We start from the raw sequence: 20712 nt of genomic DNA on the forward strand, positions 1-20712 counted from the left end.
CTTGGTGCACAGTTAAAGCTTCTTAAAATACAGGTTTTATTCTATTTTTCTCATATCAAATCTTGCTACTACTCCTCTTGCAAGCAATTAAAGTAATTGAAGCTGTTAAAATATTTTTATTTATTTTTAGAATAAAAACTTCTTTTTTTTGTTTAACAGCATTACTCAAGCAACAAATTGACAATATTCCTACCCTTGTAACAAGATACTTACTGCAAAGACAGCACTGGAAATTCAGAAACAAAAATTCTGTGAATGACCCGTGGAGCTTCAGCTTCCGTAACATCAAGGAAATAGATTTGACCTCTTTTGGTCCCTACAGCAACGCTGCTGGAGGAGGGACAGCAAGCCATAGCAGTTGCCTAGTTGAGAAGTAAAGGATACTTAACAGTTCCATATCTCTCTATATATTATCCTACATGTCAGTACCCATTTTCTTTTACTATTTAAAAAAAATTGGAGAAGAAACCTGAAATGGTTTATGTAAAACACAAACAAAGTTTTAGAGACATCACAGGGATTTTACCTATGCTCTGTGTCTACATATCAACAGGGAATTCTGTGCTCTCCAGAAAATAAAATTAAATCAACTATCCAGATTTTAAGTGAAAGAAGTTCCACCTAAATAAAACAGTGAACGCATTGTTACATGTACAGCTGTAACAGAAAGTGATCTTCTTTCTTACTATGTCAGATTTCAGGGTTTGAATGCACCTTAATCAGGGCAAAGCATTAACAGTTTGAAATACTTATATCAACTCAATTCTTAAAATCTGCTTCTCAGATCAGTCATGGAATTTAGTTTTTATACACCTGAAACTTTTCTTGTGGTTATGACACTCATTAAACTTAAAAAGTAATGAAGTAATACCATAAAAATTGTGACTATTATTTACAAATATGTGCTTAAAGACAGATCATGAGGACATTAGGTTGAAATGTTTCCTCTGCTTTATGGCTGGGTTAAATACACAATTAGTTCAAGGAAACATTCTGGAAGACTATCTTTTTTAAATCTGTTTCATGGGCTGTTTAAAGACACTACTGAGCTTTCCTTATCACTGCTTGATAGAAATCTGTGGGATATTATGCTATGAACACAAAACTATTAGAGAAAACTTTAAGTATCAGTCACTATATAAGCTCCTGGTTACATGTACCTGAACATCAAGGTTTAGCTTGCTGAGGCCAGTTCCATCTTTCAGCAACCAAACTTGTACTTCACCTGAAATTGTTACAGACTGTTGAAGAGAGAAAAAACACAGTCAAAGGAGGGTGGAATAAACAAATAACCTGGAAGTGACTGGTGATCTCCTATAGAATATAAATTCAGCTAATGGCTGAGCATAGCAGATCAAAGGCCACTAGTTTTGCTTGCAATTATCTTGCTTTCCCATTAAGTCCAGTTGCTGCAAGGGGCACCTGCCTAAGGAAAACATATAACAATTTTTGTTAATTGCTGCAGGTCGCAGGAATGGTCTTTAAGCAGAATGAGACAATCTAGGACAAAACATGTAAGCTTGATCAATATTAGCACTTCCACCATTCAGCCAGCAATAGAAAAACCTGTTTATAGTTTTCTTTGCATAAGAAAGCACTTAAGAACAGGTCTTGTTTTCCCACATGAAAAAAGATATATATCATAGTGGAGCTTGAGTTCTTGTATACAGGCATTTTTCTAATTCCACAGTAAAGTATAGCTAGAGATCAATCAACCCTCACATTGCTTATTGAGAGTAAGGTAAAACCTACCATTCCCATAGAATCATAGAATCATAGAATAGTTAGGGTTGGAAAGGACCTTAAGATTCCCATGTTAACAACAGATTCATCAAACCTAATTGATTAAGACCCCAGGTTCCTAGGCTGGCTACTTGAAGAATTGATGGCCTGGAGATGAACTGATGACTAAAATATGTCTGGCAGTAGTCAAAGACATAGGAGGAAAGCAAGTAATTTCTCATAATGGACAGATGAGTAAGATGTTTTTTGTCCCTGGACCCAGAACAGAGGCATCTCTCAGGCTGGTCCAATTTGTGTTGAAGGCTGAAAAGATAAATAGGAATTTCTTGTTCCAACATCTATTTCCTGAATTGAATCCACCTTTTGCTCAGCTATGTTCCTGAACATAGTGAGTCACACAAATCAGCGGCAGAACCAATATGATATTTTAGCAATCTACCCTGAATTATCTACCCTGCATTCTAGGGCAAGTTCTGACCCCTTTATAGACCATACCTGAATTATTGCCATTTACTTCTGTAACAAATATCAGAACAGTCCCAATCTCTGCAACGCTTTAGATTCTGGGCCTTAGCAACATACTGGTTACTTGAAAAAAGACACTATTATATATAAAACAGAATACTGTTTCTTACCACACAGTACTTGTTCCCTGGAAGAAAATCGGCTGCCAGAAAACAACTTCTGCATGTGTCCAGAATTTTGACAGCTTCTCCACTATGTGCAGGTTTGTAAGTATAGAGTGTCCCCTGAAAAAAAGAGAAATAATTCACCACTGGCCTATGAAAGTTTTCATTAAGAACTTCTGAAGATTTCAACAAAAAAATAGCCATCTTTCTAGCTTTACTCTTTAAAGTTTTATATTTGACTCTAAACTGAGGTAAAAAGTGCCCAGCAGAATTCTCATTAAATCAATGGATTATATTAATTGACGCTAGCTGATGATCAGGTTAGTACATTTTAGAGTGATACAGCCAGTCACATTTTCAAGGAGTTCCGCTTCTCAAAATTGCTTTAATAAAATAATTTAAACCCACTCTATTTCATGTCACTCCAGGAATCAATAAATATTCTAAGCCAATATAAAATACATATCATAAATCTTAAGCTTTAAGAGACATTTTTATCTAAAGATCTCAAAGCCTGTTAGAAAAAATTCATAACTAACATTAACAAAGATTTTAGATCATCTTATTTTACAAAAGGAGAATGAAATCAGTGTGACTGAAGTTATCATTGCACTGCTGTCGTGAATACAGAACCTCCTGACATGCACAAGAAACATTTTAAGAGCTTTAAAAATGCCAATTTCAATGATTAAAGGTCTGCAAGAAAGGTAGAATTTCAGGATTTGGGACCCTTGTGTAAATTCCTGTACACCAAGATGGTCAAAGAAGGATCTTGGACTGGGTTGCCAGACAAATTCAGGTACATGAACAGAACAGCTCTACACCATAGCCACAGTAGCTCTGATGTACATGAGCTACTCTTTTCTTACTGGGCAGGCACACATCAAGCCTAGAGCTCAAGCTCAGTTGGTCCAACGTGACCTGAACACACTGCAGACCCTAAAGTTACTCCACTGTACACGCACAAGTGTTTTTGTTGGGAAATCTCAGCATTCGATACTATATAATTCACCACCTGTAGGAGACAAATGTTCTGTGCTTCATTAAAAGCCTTTCCAATCTTTCGTTAAAAAACACAAGCTGTTTTCTCCTCTGATATAATCTGTGACTTGTGTGATTAGATTACAGACATTTCAGGCTAATGATATCAGCATACACATATAGCATCACAGGAACATTCCGCTATGTCATGCCATTATCTCAAATGCTATACCTGGTCAGTGACAAGCAGAAGTACGGTGTAATCAGGGGAGAATATGAGGCTGGATATGGGTTGTAAGATATCAGCATAGATTGTCATCTCGTACTGCAGACCTTTGATTTGATAAAAGAACAAAATGCCCTCCTGTGCAGAAAAATACAAATCCACATGAGGTTTAGGTCATTTCTATGGCAAACTGAACTTCAAGCAGTTCTGCAAAATCTCTAAACTAACAGTGTTTAACTGTATCCCATCACTAACAGACTCATTTGCCTTTAGTGTATTTAAATCCAGTGTGTTTTTACCCTGGGTAATAAATCTACTGAAAAACAAAGGTATTCTTTAATACAAGTCTTAGTAACAGTCCATGCCTTATAAAAACAGACTCTTTCATCAGTTAATTCTCCAGATTTCATATTGATTTTTTTGAGACAGTATGAGACTTTGTCCCACTCTTAAGCAGTAATGTACAATGGTATTGTCAGTTTGGGTTAAATATTGAGTTAAGAGTTGAACAAAACAATTTGGCAGTTCCCTCAGCCATTTTCTCTCTTGCTTTTTGTCCATCCTCCTTTTCTGTTCCTCCAGAATACTCACTATCTTTTGTTAAAAGAAAAATTGTCCTCTTTTATTGCTTCTTTGACTACAAAAATAGAATCCCTTCCTACCCTGCTCCCTTCCAATTTCTTGTCTCAAGTTTTAACAAAGAAAATACATACAACATCAGAGAGGACTCATAGTTCTGCAGCCCTCCACTTTTTTTCTAACTCCTGTCTTTGTGGTGAACTCTGCAAATATACTCCATTTGAACGCTGATTTCCACACAGTAAGCTAAAAGCATAAAAGATGCCTTACACTTCCAGCTGTGTATAATCCTTCATTACAAAATGCCATGCCAAATAAAACTGGTTTTTGCAGATCCGTTGGTTTATCACCTGAGAGCACAGAAACAACATAAAACATCAAATTTGATTTATTGCAACAATGTGTTTCAACTTCAAAACTGAGATGATTTACTATTTGTGAGTAAAAAGGCTTTGTGGGCTAAATATTCTTTGGACTTTTGCTGTGATAATGAAGCAGAAGGTTGGTATACATAATTTAAAGTGACAGTACTACTGTGGTGAACTAGAAATTTGAGAAATCACTTGACTTTTGTAAAGGCTGCTAAATAGCCACATTAAAGTCGGTCAATAGCAGAATAATTTATGTTGGAAGGGACCCTAGAAGTCCTCTGACCCAGTCTCATGATCAGCACAGAGTCAACTTTAAACTCAGAGCCAACTTCAAAGTTAGATCATGTTGTCCAGAGTCACATGCAGCTGAGGTTCAAATATATCCAAGAGTGGAATTTCCATAGCTTCTCGTGGCAACTTGTCCCAGTGTCTGACTACTTTAACTGTGAAAGTGTTTTTATTCCTAGTATCTCTCCAGAATTTCCATTGACCTTTGCCTGTCTGGTTCCATTTTCTCTCTAACCTTTCATTAAGTAGGTAAAGCAATAGTAAAATCCCAATTTTTGTTTCTTCAGGATGAACAAACATGGTTCTCTCAGCCTACCTTTGTGTTGGGTACTGAGACTCTGCAATAATCTTTGTGGCCCTGTGCTGAAGTTTTTCCGTTATGTGAGTACCTTTTTTCTACTGTGGAGCCCAAAACAGTGTTTGAAACAACTCCCTGAATACTAACTCAACTAAGTTTCAAGTCATTGCAGTTCTAAAAAAAAGTTACTAAAACTAAGCAGTAGGGAACCTATTCTAGCATCCTTATTCCAATGTAAATTAGAATGAAGAGAAATTATTTCACTGCCACTGTTTTTCCTGAGGCTATTCATTTGGCTGTCTATTAGCACAAAAGCTATTAATCATTTGTCATGTAAACATATAAAAAATTGCCATCAATGTGTCTTACAGAGGCCAGTGTGAACAGAGTCTTTCTAACCAGTGGCTTCCAGCTGTACTCTCATATTATTACTCCCAGAAATAGACATCAGTGATGCTATTAGCTTAATTTGAACATGGAAATACCTTTCTTTCTCTGTACTTCTTTATGAACATACGATACGATGTCTGATATTTTACGCAGGTGATCTGCACAAGAGAAAACAACTTATAACATCAACCTTGTTTATATGTCAATATTGCAGTAGAAGTCAGCTGTATTCCAGTCTACCAAATGACAGCCCAGTTTCAGTACACTGAATCTTCCCCAAAATCCACCATTTCTGTCATTTATGCAACTGAGCAGGCACAATCTTTCTATGATTGAGCTTACAGCTGTAAAAGGGGATAGCAATACTTGGCATGGAGAGTGGTACAGATGCAGATTTATATATCTTCTAGTGCTAAGTGCTGGTATTCTTATTTCTAACCATGGGTTTGGGTTTTTTTATTTGATGTACTTACGAAGGAAACTTCCGTCAGCCTCATAAAAATGCCCAAGTGAAATGATGTGGCCGCTTACAGTTCTGTTTGCAACACCATAATAGGAATTTAGCATGTGCTTAAAGCTGGGCATGCACTTAAGCATTCTGCTAAACAGATACAGGTTGCAGTATGCTTTCTATTAAGCAGAAGGTTCATTATAATATGAATAGAGACAGTTGTGTTTGTTAGACAGTTTTAGGACAGAACTCAAAGAAGAATATACAGGTCAATGAAAAGCCCAGATGGCAAATATTCTTGTTTCTTTCCACTGAAGTGCCAAAAACATTTCTGGTCACACCTCAGCTTTTTATTTGTTGATGATTTCCAGCTCTTGATTTGGTAAGCTTAAAACTCTGATAATTTCAAAAGCAGAGAAATAATGCTGGTTTGTTGGGGTATTTTTAAGAGCAGCCTTCCATTTCTGTGTTAACTATTACAGCACTTTGGGAATGTCAGGGAAACTTCCTGCAGCTTAAAAACCCATGTATTACACGACAAAACAAGAAAACAAATTATCACCAGTCTGTCTATAATAGAATCATAGAGTCATTGGGTTGAAAAGGACCTTTAAGATCACTGAGTCCCACCATAAACCTAACACTGTCAAGTCTACCACTAAGCCATGTCCCTAAGTGCCACATCTACAGGTTTTTTAAATACAGGTGACTCCACCACTTCCCTGGGCAGCCTGTTCCAGTATTTGACAACCTCTTTAGTGAAGAGATTTTTCCTAATATCCAGTCTGATTCAGTGTTTATTAGTGAAACAGTTCTATGCTGGTCTAAACCAGGATATTACCCCATTGTAGTGTTAGGGAGAATCATATTCCAATACTCCTCTTAGACCTGACTGAGCCAGTGAACTTCATGTACACAGTTGGACTGACACCTTCTATCCCTACAAAGGATGATAGGTACAGGCTGCCACTGCCAAAACATCTGTCAGCTGTGTCTCACTGTCCTCCATCTTGGGAGTGCTCTGAATGGGCACAGAAAGGTAGCATGTGGCATTCTATTAAGCAACATTACCTTAAATTCAGCATTGTTGTTTGAAGACTTTTAATGAGTCTTCAAAGGTATGTTCTAACATCATCTAACACACCAAATGAGGACAATCCAATATTTCATGCAAAATAAAATAAAGTCTTGGTACTTACCTAATAGTAAAAAGACTGTGTATAGCTGGTATATTAATAATTTAACAATCTCATAGGACTGGTTAATAAGATCTGGGCTCTAGAAATATGTTTTGATAAAAATGAAAGCCAAAAAAGAAACCCAAATAGAAGCTCAAAAGATATTTCAAATGCTTATCATACTAATAAGAGAAATATGGTTCTACAATATAGCTTTACAGTTTCTGTAAAGTACGCAATAGGAGAACAGAAGAAAGCAAAAAATCCACTTTCCTCACTACTTGAATAAAACACACAATGCAGATATTTCTTACCAGGCAGAGGTTTTTGTTGAAGAACAGAAACACCACATGTCTTAGCATCAATTGCCAAAACATATCCTTCTTTGCAGCCCACATAAACTTCTGAGGTTGCAGACCAGCAGTGGGCAGTGGGATGCAGTAAAGGCTTAATATAATTTCTAGGCTGCAGCACAAAAAGAAACAAATTCAGCCAACAATTGGCAAGTATCTGTACAAGCAGTTACATATATTTTAAGGCAAAAAATTAAAAGATCATTAACTTAAAGAGTCTGACTACTTGTACAACATCAGCTGTACTTTATTCAGTCATTTGTTCACTGAGGCTTGTAACTTGAGAAACAAGAACATTTTCCAGAAAAGTCTATGTCTGGAGATAGTTTCTTCAAGGGAAAAAATATCCATTATGGATTCTTGACATGAAAAGTTTTATAAAAAGACCATTGTAATAAAATGGTTCTGGGGAAGAAGTGGAGTTAAGTGAGCCTGTCATGGTAAAGCATGGTAAAGAAATCCAGGTGCCAATTGTAAGGAATATTGAAACAAAACTAAATCAATCTAATTCAAGAAAGAAAAGGATTGAAAGCAGTAGGAGATTTCAATTCCTTTCACTCTGCTGCCCCATTGTGGTTACACCTTGGTACGTACCCAGCCTCAGAACCTTGTTCCAGAGTGTGGAACCCTAACACATTTCAAAGAAGCCAACAACAGCACTGGCAACGGGCTTGCTTTTCTTACTTGCCTCTCACGCATCCCTTAGGAGTGGGCTACAGCCTCCAGGGATGATGTAATATAGGCTGAGGGCAGCTCCTTTCAATAATAGCCTAAATAAATGGTTCTCCACTTTGGATTCTCACATCAGTATGGAAAACACTGATCTCAGCTGGCTCAGATTTTGTGATAAAGAACAAAAAACCTTCTGTCAAATACTATGGAGATAGGAAGAGCTTTGTCAGGCCATGATACCATTCCCACTGCATTCAGCTGAATGCACCTCATGAACCACCACAGGAGAAGCAGGATGTCTCATTAATTGAAAAACCACTGATGATAGGAGAGAGGAAAATAACTCTAAGGTTATTCTCCTTGACCAATGTTGAGGCACAGATTTTAGGCCAGAATTAGACAACCGCTCATGGACATTTGTAATGGTACACAAATTATTAGTGCTAATAACTATTGATACATCTGCCACAGCAGCCTGTCAATGTACAGAGGCAATGAAGAACAGTACTTACAGCAGCTCTATAATGGACAGCTTTGTCCATTACAGCAACTGTAATCTGAAAATATATGGATATCTAAGGAATACAGCAAGTTCAGTCATTTCAATCTCTCTCAAAGTTGCTGCATTAGACACTTTTCAACACAAGGGTCTTGATAAAACAGTATTTCAGAGGAGTATCTTCTCCATCAAGTATATTCTCATCAACTTGCATGGGAACTGCGTTGCCAAAGCCATATGTTCCGTGCTGAGGTGCTGGAAGAGGGTGTTTAACCTGATAAGACATATGCACATCCAGTGTGGGGGGTTACAAGACCCAGTGGTGGCTCAGTTTTTCTGCTAGATTAGAGATGGAACATATGTATACAGGCATGCATGGAGGGGAGAGTCAGTGCTGTAAGGCACAATAAACGCAAGTCCTGCAAAAAATTACTCAGCTATTATAGTCTGGAGCAAGGCGAAAACATGCAAGAAATTGGTTCAGTTTCTCCTAGTTCTAAACGTTAAGTGCAGCACCTCACAACTTACAGGAAACAACATAGCATCACAAGAACAAATGGAACAGCAGCAGCATGTATTTCTGAAAAAAAAACCCAAACCAAACTAACCTAAATTCTTTCCTTCCTAAAGAACCTGTTGTTCATTACCTTGTCAATATTCTCAACCTAAATACACACACTTAGGGAATTTGGACATTAAATAACTACTAAAATATTTATCATGTATTTTGAAAGAAAAGGAAATCTTTTTCAAAGACTAGTAGTACAATCTGCTCTTACTCTAGGAATATTTCTAAAGAGAACATGATCATCTTGAAGATGCTAAAAAGAAACCTAGGTTTCTCTGAAGGCAGTTAGGAATGCAAAGACCTTATAGTGGTTTTTAGTGTAGAATCATATAATGGTTTGGGTTGGAAACAACCTTAAGATCACTTAGTTCCAATTCTCCTGCCATGGGCAGGGATACCTCCCACTAGATGAGGTTGCTCAAGCTCTTGCCCAGCCTTTTAAACCAAGTATGGTTGAGAGCACAGACTTTCCATGTGGAAAAGTTCATGACATGATTCTGCAAGTTCAAGCAGAAGAACCTAGCACTTCTGAGTGGAATAGAAAGACAGAAATAGAAATAGAAATAGAAAGACATTCAAAGACAGAAAAATTCTATTAAGCCTCAGAGACCTAACATGGTAGTTGGGTTTTTTTTTCCCCAATACCTCTTGTAATTCACTTTACAGGCTAAAGAACAAAGTGGGCTTTGCAGTTCATCATCTGTACATAATGCAAGAGGCAGCAAGGCAGAAGAAAAAGGCAATGCCCCTGATGAGCATTTTCATTTGTCGTGTTCTGAGCGATCTGAAATAAAAGCAGCTCATGTTTAAACAGAATCAGTAGATGACGTTTGTTTGTAGTTACTGATTGTTCTGGAAACCAAGGGCATCAGCAGGTACACAGTGAAAAAGCTTTGTGAAATCTGAATGCATGAAGCTACGAAAAGATGATGAGGTCAGGAGAGCATCATTCCCTGTTTTCATTTTCTATTTTGCTTTATAACAAAAGTTTATGGCAGAAACCTGTGATATGCTAATCTGATAATGCAGAACTCACATTTATCCAGTGAAAAGACATAGTATAATGCCAGTAACATCTTATACATGGTAGTTTGGGCATCTCTTACATATCACAAGTCACGACATAGAAATTGATGGTATTAATCTTAGAAGAGAATCCCAGATTTGTGACTTGAATGTTTTCACACTGGCAGATGCTTCTGGCTGATAATCAAGTGAAGGTAAATTTCAAAGTGAGAACAGTTATAAAGCCTCTCAAAAGAGGCATTTCAAGGGAAGCTAACAAGTAAATAATCAAATATAAAATGAGACAAACAAGCAAGCCCAACACTGACAGTGGTATTGGAGTGTATTTCAGAAGCAGAGGTTGCTGTTTGGAACAAAGCCTCCCATCTTTCCATAGCTTGTAACATTTCAGCCAAAATGAAAACAAATCCCAAAGGGAAGTAAGGATACCTGAAGGTTGCTATCAGTTTACCATGGGAATAGGTTTTCAGGGTTTTGGCAGGGCACATTAGCTTGGGCATGGTTAAATGCTGACATGCTTATACTGCTTCTGGGATACAGATTAGTGCCTCCACTGTGCAGATATATGACTATGCTAGGACCTGTGCAGTAGCAGCATGATTTCTAAGTCTCCTGTCAAAATGGATGTAAAAAGTATTATTGAGACAACAGATCTGTTTACTGGGCTGTACCTGTTTAACAGACATTAAATTATTAACACCTATTTGCATTAAAAAGTATAATGACTTGAAATAGTAAAAAGGAAAAAAAAAACAGTAATTACCATGAATGTTTCTGCTTCATCTCCTTCCAGTCCAGCAATGGCTGAAACTGGTAAAAGAGGGCCAAAGTATGGGTCTTCATCATAAGAAACTGGAAAAAACAAATCCGTATGATGACTCACCAACCCTTGTGCATCAGGGAGTTCCACGGGGCTGTGAAAAAGCAAGAGACACTGTCTGAGGAGAAGAAATAATATGAATAGTAAATGTTGATATAAAACTGAGAAGCAGGTTTTCAAAAGTTTGAGACACCATCTCATTTAAGGGGATTTGCTTCTGTGAGAGTAATGATGAACTGTTGTAGACAATCATTCCACACAACACATACCATTTTACTGAAAAGTAATAGTAAGGCTACTACAAAAGAGGAATGTTCCTAATGCACAGAAACAGACTGCCATGTTCTAGCTCAGCCTTTTCTTGTTGTCTTGTATAAACAACCATTCTATGTTTTTGTTTCCTTATTGACCAGGATTAGTAAAGTCACACTCTTAACTTGCACACACTGTGAAGATTCCTGCTTAATGTTTACTTGCAGAAAGTTTAATGATGATGAAAAATTAGTAGCACTATTTGCCTGTTGTAATCCAGAAATTGGTGTATGAGCAGCTGTTACAATGCCTCTACTGAACAAAATGAAAAGTGAGGAAAAGGAAAGGAGAATACAAGTATTTTCACATGTGTACTCTATACTGACAAGGCAAAAAACCCTTCAGTATTCTTTTCAGATCTCAAATTAAGGCCTTGTCTATACTTTCACTAGTATATGACAATAGTTGGCAATATATTCATAGGTAACATGCGAGTTCTATACCAACCTCAAAAAACATTTTTGCATAAATAAATTCTAGGTGCGCTCTGTTCAGGAAACAGCATTGACAGAGCCACCAGTAAATTGGCCACACAAGGTGGACATCACACAGAAAACTGATACTGCTTTTGGTACAATTTGCGAATAATACAGCATATTGTTTAACTATGCCTACTAGGAAGAAACTTGATCCAAATGTGGTGATTTCACAGGTACAAAAGCAATATTCAACATAGCCACTTGCAGGAAAGTAGTCCAGGTACTACCTTAATTCAGTTATGCAGCTTTTGATGGAGGCTGCCAAGTCAGTTGATTAGTATTAGCTTCATGATGTGCATAATCTGGACATGTGAGTGCTAAGAAATTAAATCATAAATTCAATTAACTTGACTTAACAGACAGATCCACACTGGTGGTGATTTAGCAATTACTGATTGCAACTGCTTGGTGAACTAAATTGGATTAAATTCTTTGAGAACAGATGTAGGTTGCCAGTTTTAGTTATTAAAATAAACAACTAGATTTTTCTCTTAACCTAAAGGGTCTTCCACTTACTTTTGCTTCAGATGATGTTCATCATTATTTCTTTCAATATGCCAGACAGTAACATTGCTCTCATCAACAAGACAGAGTTGTTGCCAATTCATAGGGTTAAAACTCATAGATGTCGCTGTTACCCCTGGCTGAGACTCACTGCAAAGGAGGATATTTTCTTGCCAGTTCCTTCATTAAGGAGAGTAAAAGAAAATCAAATCCATTAAATAAATCAAAAACATTCATGCTAAAGATCTGGATGTGGTTATGACTGATTTTTAAGATCAAGTTTGGAAAACAAATATTTTGACACTGACAAAAAATTTCTGCTGTCAAACAAGTTAGGTCCTCATGAGAGTGCAAAGGAGGTGGTTAGTTAGTGACACCAAAAATTATTACTGCTACGAAAAGATTGAATAACAAAATAATTTTGAAAACTGCCATTTTAGAAACCTTATCATGCACTTCCTTTTGTGAAAAGACCAACAGACTCATGAGACATGGATTTTTTCCATCAGTTCCATCGGTGACTACTTGAATGACCCAAACAATCAACTCTTTAGCACTCCAGACCTCAGCCTTGCTTTTCCAATCCATGCGTTTCCATGATTATAATGCTTGCAAGCTTGCAGTTGGGAGGGATTATTATTAGGAAATAAACCACAGTCAGCCCCTGATTGTCTATGGATTAATTACTTAGGTAATACAATAACTGTGCTGTGAATGCAGACACACAAGCTATAGCTGCATTAACTAACATGAGCACAAACCAGCAGAATTTGTGTAGGGCTGTTATGTATAGCTGACACAAGGCTAGGAATCTGCTTTCCACTGAATTTCCTTTTGTCCAGTGTAACCTATATTATGTTCTCGTAATTGTATTTCTCCATTATCTAGATTAATTCTTGACTGCATTTGCATTTTTAGGTGCTGTCCAAGAACTGATTAACATCATTTGAAGCAAATGGTTAAAACTGCTTCCTAATTTATTGGATGATATATCTGACCGTTAATCTAAATAACATTTACAGCTTTAGTATTTATCTTTACTGCTGAGAGGAAACAAAACCTAAAATGCATACACTGCTGTAAATGGATTTAGTATAATCCTGGTTTTCTAGCCTGTAATAAATTCACTCACATAAACAGGTCAGGATGCAAGACAATGGTTAATACTGATGGCATATGCAAAAAATGAGAAGTATTCACACATACACAGAAACTCTCATTAGAATTACATAAAGCTATAAGCTGCAATCCTGACTTTAAAAGATACCAGTATAGCTCTTTCTCTAAAGATCTGTCAGCATGTTCTCATCTCATACCTAACAGATAGTGCCAACACTCTTTTATAGTAGATAAAATACTAAGATCTGAAACTATACAGTACATGTATCTGAAAAAGAATCTGGCATTAAGCCTCCCCTTTGAACAGAACAGAATAAAGATCTAGGGATAAAATATCTCAGATGAAAGGCAGCTTTTAGTTATCCATAAGCTTTCTGTATTTTGAGACTGACATAACTTTCAAAACATCTTTTATACCTCTGATTCTAAACTGCTTTAAATGCAGGAACTCTGCAGTTATTATACTTCAATTACACATTGAGATTTCTCTCATCTGTACACATACATTTCTACAGTGAATGAACAATATAATCCAACTGCAAAAATGGAGGTCCTAATCTTACACTAATTTCACATACTTGACCAGAGCTCAAGTTATTATAAATTCTATGTTTAATGCTGTAAGGTAATTCCATTTTACTACTAAATTCTTTCTGACTGGAATCTCGATGGTTCTTTCATGACAATTAGCTGCTGATAGTCATACTCATGCTGATTCAAATAGGTTTAACTTGTTTGGCCTTCTATCTATTTCTAGATATTTGCAGTTTTAAGAACAATCTAAAGAAGTTTTCCAAGATGGTGGATTTTTGTTCAAGTGCACATAATGAACACATTAGATCATGTGTGTTATTTCTGCTCTAAGTGACAAACGTAAGCTCTTCAGGCCAGTGAGGTTGTCGTCTTGGTTTCTACTGCAATATACACAGTCATCCTTTCTGTATGTAATCAGAGTTCACAGCAAACATTCTTCTTCTTCATAAGGGATAAAGGAGAGGCATCTGTAATTCTATCTCTACTAAAATTCTGAAGTTACAGAAGTTTCTGCCTCTTCACTACTCATTATACAAGAAAAGGTCACAATTAAATTGCGAGTATACAGACTTCCTTACATGTCCTTGTTCAACTTCCTCCTACTCCACCCTCCCTATCTGTTTGAAGAAGTGCTCAGGCTCCACAGTCATTGCAAGCTTGCTGGCAACGGAGGCGAAGAGGATTATAGTTTTACAGAAACATTTTAAAAATTAAATAGTCAAACTTTCTGGTAGAACCAACTTTTCACACTGTATTATTTAATACTGCTTTTCATGACAATGAGCAGAAAATGATGATGTAACCCTGTGAGCCAGGGTAGTGTAATCACTGAACAAAACTGTAAGACAGAACTAAGATGAAGCACAATTAATTAAGAGGACTGCTAAACAACCCAGGGGAGACAAAAAAAGGAGAAATTGGCTTTAGAGTGGTTTTCCTCATTTCAGCAGGCAACTTTTTCTTCACGAACAGCATGGTATTCAGCTTCCAGGGGTGAACAGGTAATTAACTGATGCTGAACACTTTGAAGAAGGTAGAAGATAGCTGTAGCAAAGTAACAGTCATTCTGAGTAGTGGCTACTAATGCTAGTAAATCAACACCAACTTTGGTACAGAAAGGTTGCACACAACGATCAATCAGGGAAAAGGAGATGAAGGCAACCAGTGTGTCTTCCACATTTATTAATTTATGCTACAACAGCACACACACACAAAAATATGAATTAAATGTAAATGGTATTAGATTTTAAACTCTTACCATATTGAAAGAATAAATTCTGGGATGGAAGAGAAACTGGCTAGATATGGGCCTGTGAAACTCAATGCAAGCAAGGTGTAGTCCAGCTGAGCGTTACCTGAAATGTTAAAGAATATGGTCTCCAATTGCCCTGGACTTTATTGTACACTATCCTAGCTAAAAGTACTCTTCTCAGCTCCTTCATATCCACTTTTACTCTTCAAAAAACATCCTTAAGGCCTCTGATTTTTTGCTTCACTAAGATTATATTTTTTATTTTCTCATAAAAATATTCCCCATGTATCACTGCTTGGAGATTTTTCAATTTTTTTCAAGAATATCTTGGATTTTTAATGTATTTTTTTCCCAAGTACCCTGAAATCCTTTGCAGTCATAATTTAATTCATATACAGCAAAAAAGCAAGTAGCATGAAACTTATTTAAAAGGCAAGGAAACTGAAACATGGGTAAGGTAAGCAGCTTAACTTAGGAGAGAAATATTATGAAGCAGGCAAAAAAAAATTCCCAGATTCCATGGATTTGTCTGCAAGAACCCTCATTCCTCTCACATCTCTGATTTGTCAATGTGGTTTCAGTAGACTGCTTGGAGCCTACTGCAGTATGATTTTTCTTGTGATTTTGATTACATTTTCCTAAAATAAATTCCATTTGTTTTCCCTTTAAAACAGCTCCATTTTGTACTGTCTTTTTCCTCCCTAGCTTAAGCCTAACTAAAAGTAGTGCAGTGGAAATTTCCTTCCACGGCTTTCCAAACATCTTGTCATGAGACAGTTTCCGGTCTCAGTTTTTCAAGTCTTATAAATAAACCCCCTTCAGAAAGTGGATGATTTAAGTATTGTTTTAATGAAGGAGTGACAGGAAGGACTACCGCATCATTACCTTTTAATTTTGTCAGTTTAGTGAGTTCTGGAAAAGTGTAGATATATATGATGGGATTCAGCCTCCGGTCTGAAAAGGCCAACACGTGACTGTTCCCATTTGCTGTGAAGGCTCCCACCTGGCCAGCCTGACACTGCAGCGCTGTCGTCTTCTTTGTTTCAATGTCCAGGAAGAGGATGTAATTGCCACAAGGGTAGCAGACAGTTTGATTGTTGATAAAGCCAAAGTTCTTGTTTGAGAATCCCTGAACCCAACTTAGAAAAAAACCAAGTGAATGTTAAAATATTAATCAAAGACAGACATTTCTCAAAACACTGTTTTGTTAGACTGATGTCAGACTTATCCTCATGCCAAGTTGCAAAACCAAAATAACTTCAAGATCTAGTACTATGGATCACTGTGTCAGTGTTTCCAAACATACAGGGTCAATCTTCCCCTTGTGGAGCACGACGGACTGTCATAAGAACAAGGAGAGATGCTTATATTTCACTTTTCACTAAAAATAAAGTTAGCCTGTTCACAGGCTCTGGTTTGGTATTCCTGTATTATAGTAATATAGTATACTTTACTCTGAATTACACAGGTACAATCCATACTTGGGACACAGTTGTGTTTGCTTAACCTTTTTCACTTTTATAGCTCATCTCATTCCCATAAGATAGAAAGTACAAAGGCATGGCTTGGGTTTATATGAATGTAACCAAGATGACTGGTCTGCTTTAAAGATAAATAACATGGTAAAACTTCGGAATGTAAACAGGATGTGTTACACAAGGACTGAAAGAAATTATTGAAAAGGAGCCAATTTATGAACTTACAACACATTAACAAATTCGTAACTGCCTGCAGATTTTTCTGCCTTTCAGAAACTGTGTGGATAAATATCAGGGGCCTCTTATCAAAGTGACTGCATTTACCACTAAGTGAAGTTGTCTGAGCCACATCTTAGCCTGCTAGTACCATGTCAGAAAAGTTTCAGCAGTGTAACAGCTATCCTCTGTGTACAACACTGCTGTTAACACCTTCTAATTTCTATTCAGAAACTTTCCATCTCTTCTTCCAAATAGGACAGTTTGACTGGAAAAGATCTCTGTCCTCTGCAATTGCAAGCAGCATTTTTATGCTCTTTTCATGATCATAAGCCAGTCATAAGATCAGTTCAGCTGCTGATCCTCTGAACTCTTACTAGAAGATCGTACTGCAGCCCCAGCACTCTCATAGTTAAGAACGCCTTAAAATGACTTGTCTTAGGAAATATACATGGGTGCAGTGGAGATGGCAGTGGTTTTTTGCTCCCCAAAAGCTGGCTCCCGTTACAATTATTTATACATTGGGATTCTTCTATTTTACAGCAAGAGACATGGATTAGCAGTGGACTTGGCAGTCCTGGTGTTAACAGTTGGACTTGATGATTTTAAAGGTCTTTTCCAACCTACTTGATTCTATGAGTCTATGTCCAGCAATAACTTCTCATTATCTTTTTTGAATAGCTTCTGCTTTTGGCTTATTTCGCTACACACCAGATGACTACATGTAGCCAGAGGGAAGTAGAAGCACACTGACCACGTGCTTGTGCAGATGAACTGAACACCATGGCAACAAAGAGGAGACATTTCAGCTGATGAATGTTTTTCCGGACCTTTTACACAAGAATTAGCTGTATGATGTGCCATGGCATGTAAGCAGACCTTTATGAACATGCTCACAGGACTAGTTGTATGCTTTTCTCTAACATTAGATCTGAATAGTGGAAATTAAGTATTTTTAACTTTTGTTTGCAGAGGTAAAATGAAATCCAGAAAACATGTATGCAGAGAAAAATTAATGGGATGACAGAGCAATTTATCATCCTGATACAATCAGTAAAGGCTTAAGGGGACAAGGATTCAGGCTGTTACAAGATGTCACCTCTGACTAGTGCAGTAATCAGCCATGGCACACTCACATTTCCCATGCTGTGCGTCTCCAGTTCTATATAAACTTTGTGTCAGAAGTATTTCAGTCATAAAATTTGCCAGCTGGTGAAATGTAGATGGAGCAAAGTAATTAGAGTTTCCTTACAGATCATTTTTCCACTGAAAAATGCTAGCTCCATGAGTTTTGTCAAAGTTCAGTTTTTTCTGAAGACACAAACTACAGCATTCCAATTGCCTGGTGCAAAATAAATTTTGTCACTTTATTCTGATACATATACTGCTACTGCTACATTAATTGATAAGAAAAGCAAACTTTAAACTTTTCCATTTTATGGAAATAGACTTTACTTCACATTCAAAAGGATTTAAATTCTTTTTTATTTTGGATCGTATTTTTATTTCACAATGGTGTTTTCACAAAGCAGAAAACCTCGGTCACAGCTCTTGCAAGTAACACCAGTTTGCACAAGAACTTCCTCTGAATAGCAGTGATGTGCTTCAGATGGTATCTTTTTCACTCTGCAAGTATCAGAATAGTTAAGGCTGAAGCTGCTTTACCTATAATTATGGATGTATGTAGCCACAAGCATTGATGAAATGGCTGAAATACTTACAGTGGGCAAGGAAACTTAAACATCTGTCCCATTACATAGAAAGTATGTGCAAACATCCTAGATTGTTGTGAAAGGCTCAACGAAGGTGGGGTAGGAAGGATCATTCATCTACAGTGCCTATTTGTTCAGAACCAAAAAGCAAGTTGTTGGACTACCAAGAGCTCTGGAAGAGAAATGTTATTCTATATAGAGTGTGGGTTATATTTGTGGGAAATCAAAATCTGAAAGTCTCTGACACACTGATTAAGTTGCTGAGAAAGGCAGGACTTAGAATACTAAGAGCCATGGCAGAAGATCATGACAGTGGGATTTAGGAGGTACAGAACAGCCAGGGAAATTCTAGAAGTTGAAGCAGTCAAGGTAAAACAGAAGAGAGATGTGGCCATGAACAGAACAGAACTGTACAGGTTCACAAGGCCAGGTACTAAGAAAATCATGCCCCAAGAGGACATGCTGTGTGTTGCCAGAACCACTACAGAAAATACAACAACTTACACCACACTTCTTGTCAACTCGTCAAGCTCCAGCTTAGAAGCAGTCAGGGTTGCTTATTCCTATGCTAAGGGCAGTGAACGTAAGTTTCACCTAAACCCATCCCAGGCTCAGTTGCCACTACATGCTGCGGTGCAAATGCTTCTTTCCCTACCTGCCGCCCTAACACGGCCCACAGCACAGCAGCCTCCTTTCCCTATTCTCTGCATAGAGCTGACCCGGGATGAGAGGCACATAGGCCCAGGAGCACAGGACACCCCGCCGGGGCTGAGTGATCGGGGGTGTGTGGTGCGGGTGTGCACGTATGGATGTGGTGTGGATATGCATGTGCCGAAGGGCTGTCCCGGCAGGCCCCACCTCACTTCCAGCGCGGCCTCCTCGGCCGAACTGCAGCGGCGGGCCCCGGCGCACGACTCCTCAGCGGCCACCTCCATCAGCGCCAGCGGCTTGCTAACACCCGTCTCTTAGGAACCAGAGCGCCTCCCGCCAGCCTCCGAGCAGGCCGCTGATTGGCCCGTGGCCCTGAGCCACTCGCCAATGAGCACTTGCGGGCATTTAAAGGGCCAGCAGCCCTAGAGGAAGGAGTGAGTGGGGCTCTGGATCCGGACAGAAGCCCGAATACATAGTGGTGAGGTGGGACACTGATATTTGTGGGTAATCAGCTGCTTTATCAGACGAAGGAGTGAGTCAGCTGCGGGGTTCATTCCCTTGGGCATCACACTGGTCCTTCTGCAGCTGCTGCTCCTCCTATTCCAATGGCATATGACCTCTAAGTGAGGCAGCTGTGGCTGTCCTCCCGTTGCTTCCATGGTTTTCTTGTCATGAGGTGCTGCAGTTCTTGGGATGTGTAATACAGTGTTCCTGAAGCTTCGAAGAGAATGGAGAAACTGATCGCTGGAAGGCATCACAGAATGGGTTGGGTTGGAAGAAGCCTTAAAGATCATATAGTTCCAGCCCCTCTGCCATGGGCAGGGATATCTCCCACTAGAGCAGAATTCTCAAGCCCAATGAAGTAAAGCTGCAGTCTTTGCCTATATACTTATGGTTTTTAGCATGGCAACACCGTACAAATCTCAAAATATTTAAAAGCAATATTATCTCCCTTTTCCCTTTCCTAAAGGGAGAAGTGTTATTTATAGTGTTTTGCTTGTGTTAGTTTGTTATCACTTATCTGTACAGCAGCAGTGTGCAGATTTGTGATGCTGCTACACACTCACAGTGCTATAGAGCAACAACAGAAAGAGGCACTCCTGTCCGGAGGCAGCAGGCAAGCCTGTACCTTATACCTCTTGTCTCCGCACATGCTCTGTGTGCCATGCAAAACCAAAGTAGAATGAAGAAATGAGTCTGTTTTAGCATGGTGCCCTTGAGGGGCTATTGCATCACACAGATCTTGTGATGCTGCTTTGGGTTCCTACATGTCTCCTTCTGGGCTGTGAGTTACCAGACTGTGTTCTTAATTGCTAAAGGCAATCTCAAATTAATTTTCTCTTTTTCTCATGACCCAGAATGTTGCTGAATCTCTCCTAGGGG

The 20712-nt window shown here is 38.2% G+C and overlaps 1 protein-coding gene across 2 annotated transcripts in view; it reads right to left on the reverse strand.

The window, feature by feature from the left end:
- Positions 1-19705, reverse strand: part of CFAP43 (cilia and flagella associated protein 43) — a 48025-nt gene extending 28320 nt beyond the window's left edge. For both annotated transcript variants that reach the window (XM_057421015.1, XM_057421016.1), the window contains exons 1-12: positions 19537-19705; positions 16158-16411; positions 15279-15375; positions 12380-12547; positions 11016-11166; positions 7449-7599; positions 5601-5663; positions 4429-4508; positions 3586-3717; positions 2379-2492; positions 1161-1241; positions 214-362 (exon numbers count right to left, since the gene is read on the reverse strand). In XM_057421015.1, coding sequence (XP_057276998.1) covers positions 214-362; positions 1161-1241; positions 2379-2492; positions 3586-3717; positions 4429-4508; positions 5601-5663; positions 7449-7599; positions 11016-11166; positions 12380-12547; positions 15279-15375; positions 16158-16411; positions 19537-19613 — 1517 coding nt within the window. In that variant the 5' untranslated portion in view covers positions 19614-19705. The remainder of the gene's footprint in view (positions 1-213; positions 363-1160; positions 1242-2378; positions 2493-3585; positions 3718-4428; positions 4509-5600; positions 5664-7448; positions 7600-11015; positions 11167-12379; positions 12548-15278; positions 15376-16157; positions 16412-19536) is intronic.
- Positions 19706-20712: the final 1007 nt, after the last annotated feature.

The sequence above is a fragment of the Pezoporus wallicus genome, unplaced genomic scaffold (genome assembly GCF_028554395.1).
Source record: "Pezoporus wallicus isolate ANWC-B61680 ecotype Strahan unplaced genomic scaffold, APGP_CSIRO_Pwel_v1 contig_3365, whole genome shotgun sequence".
Lineage (NCBI taxonomy): Eukaryota > Metazoa > Chordata > Aves > Psittaciformes > Psittacidae > Pezoporus > Pezoporus wallicus.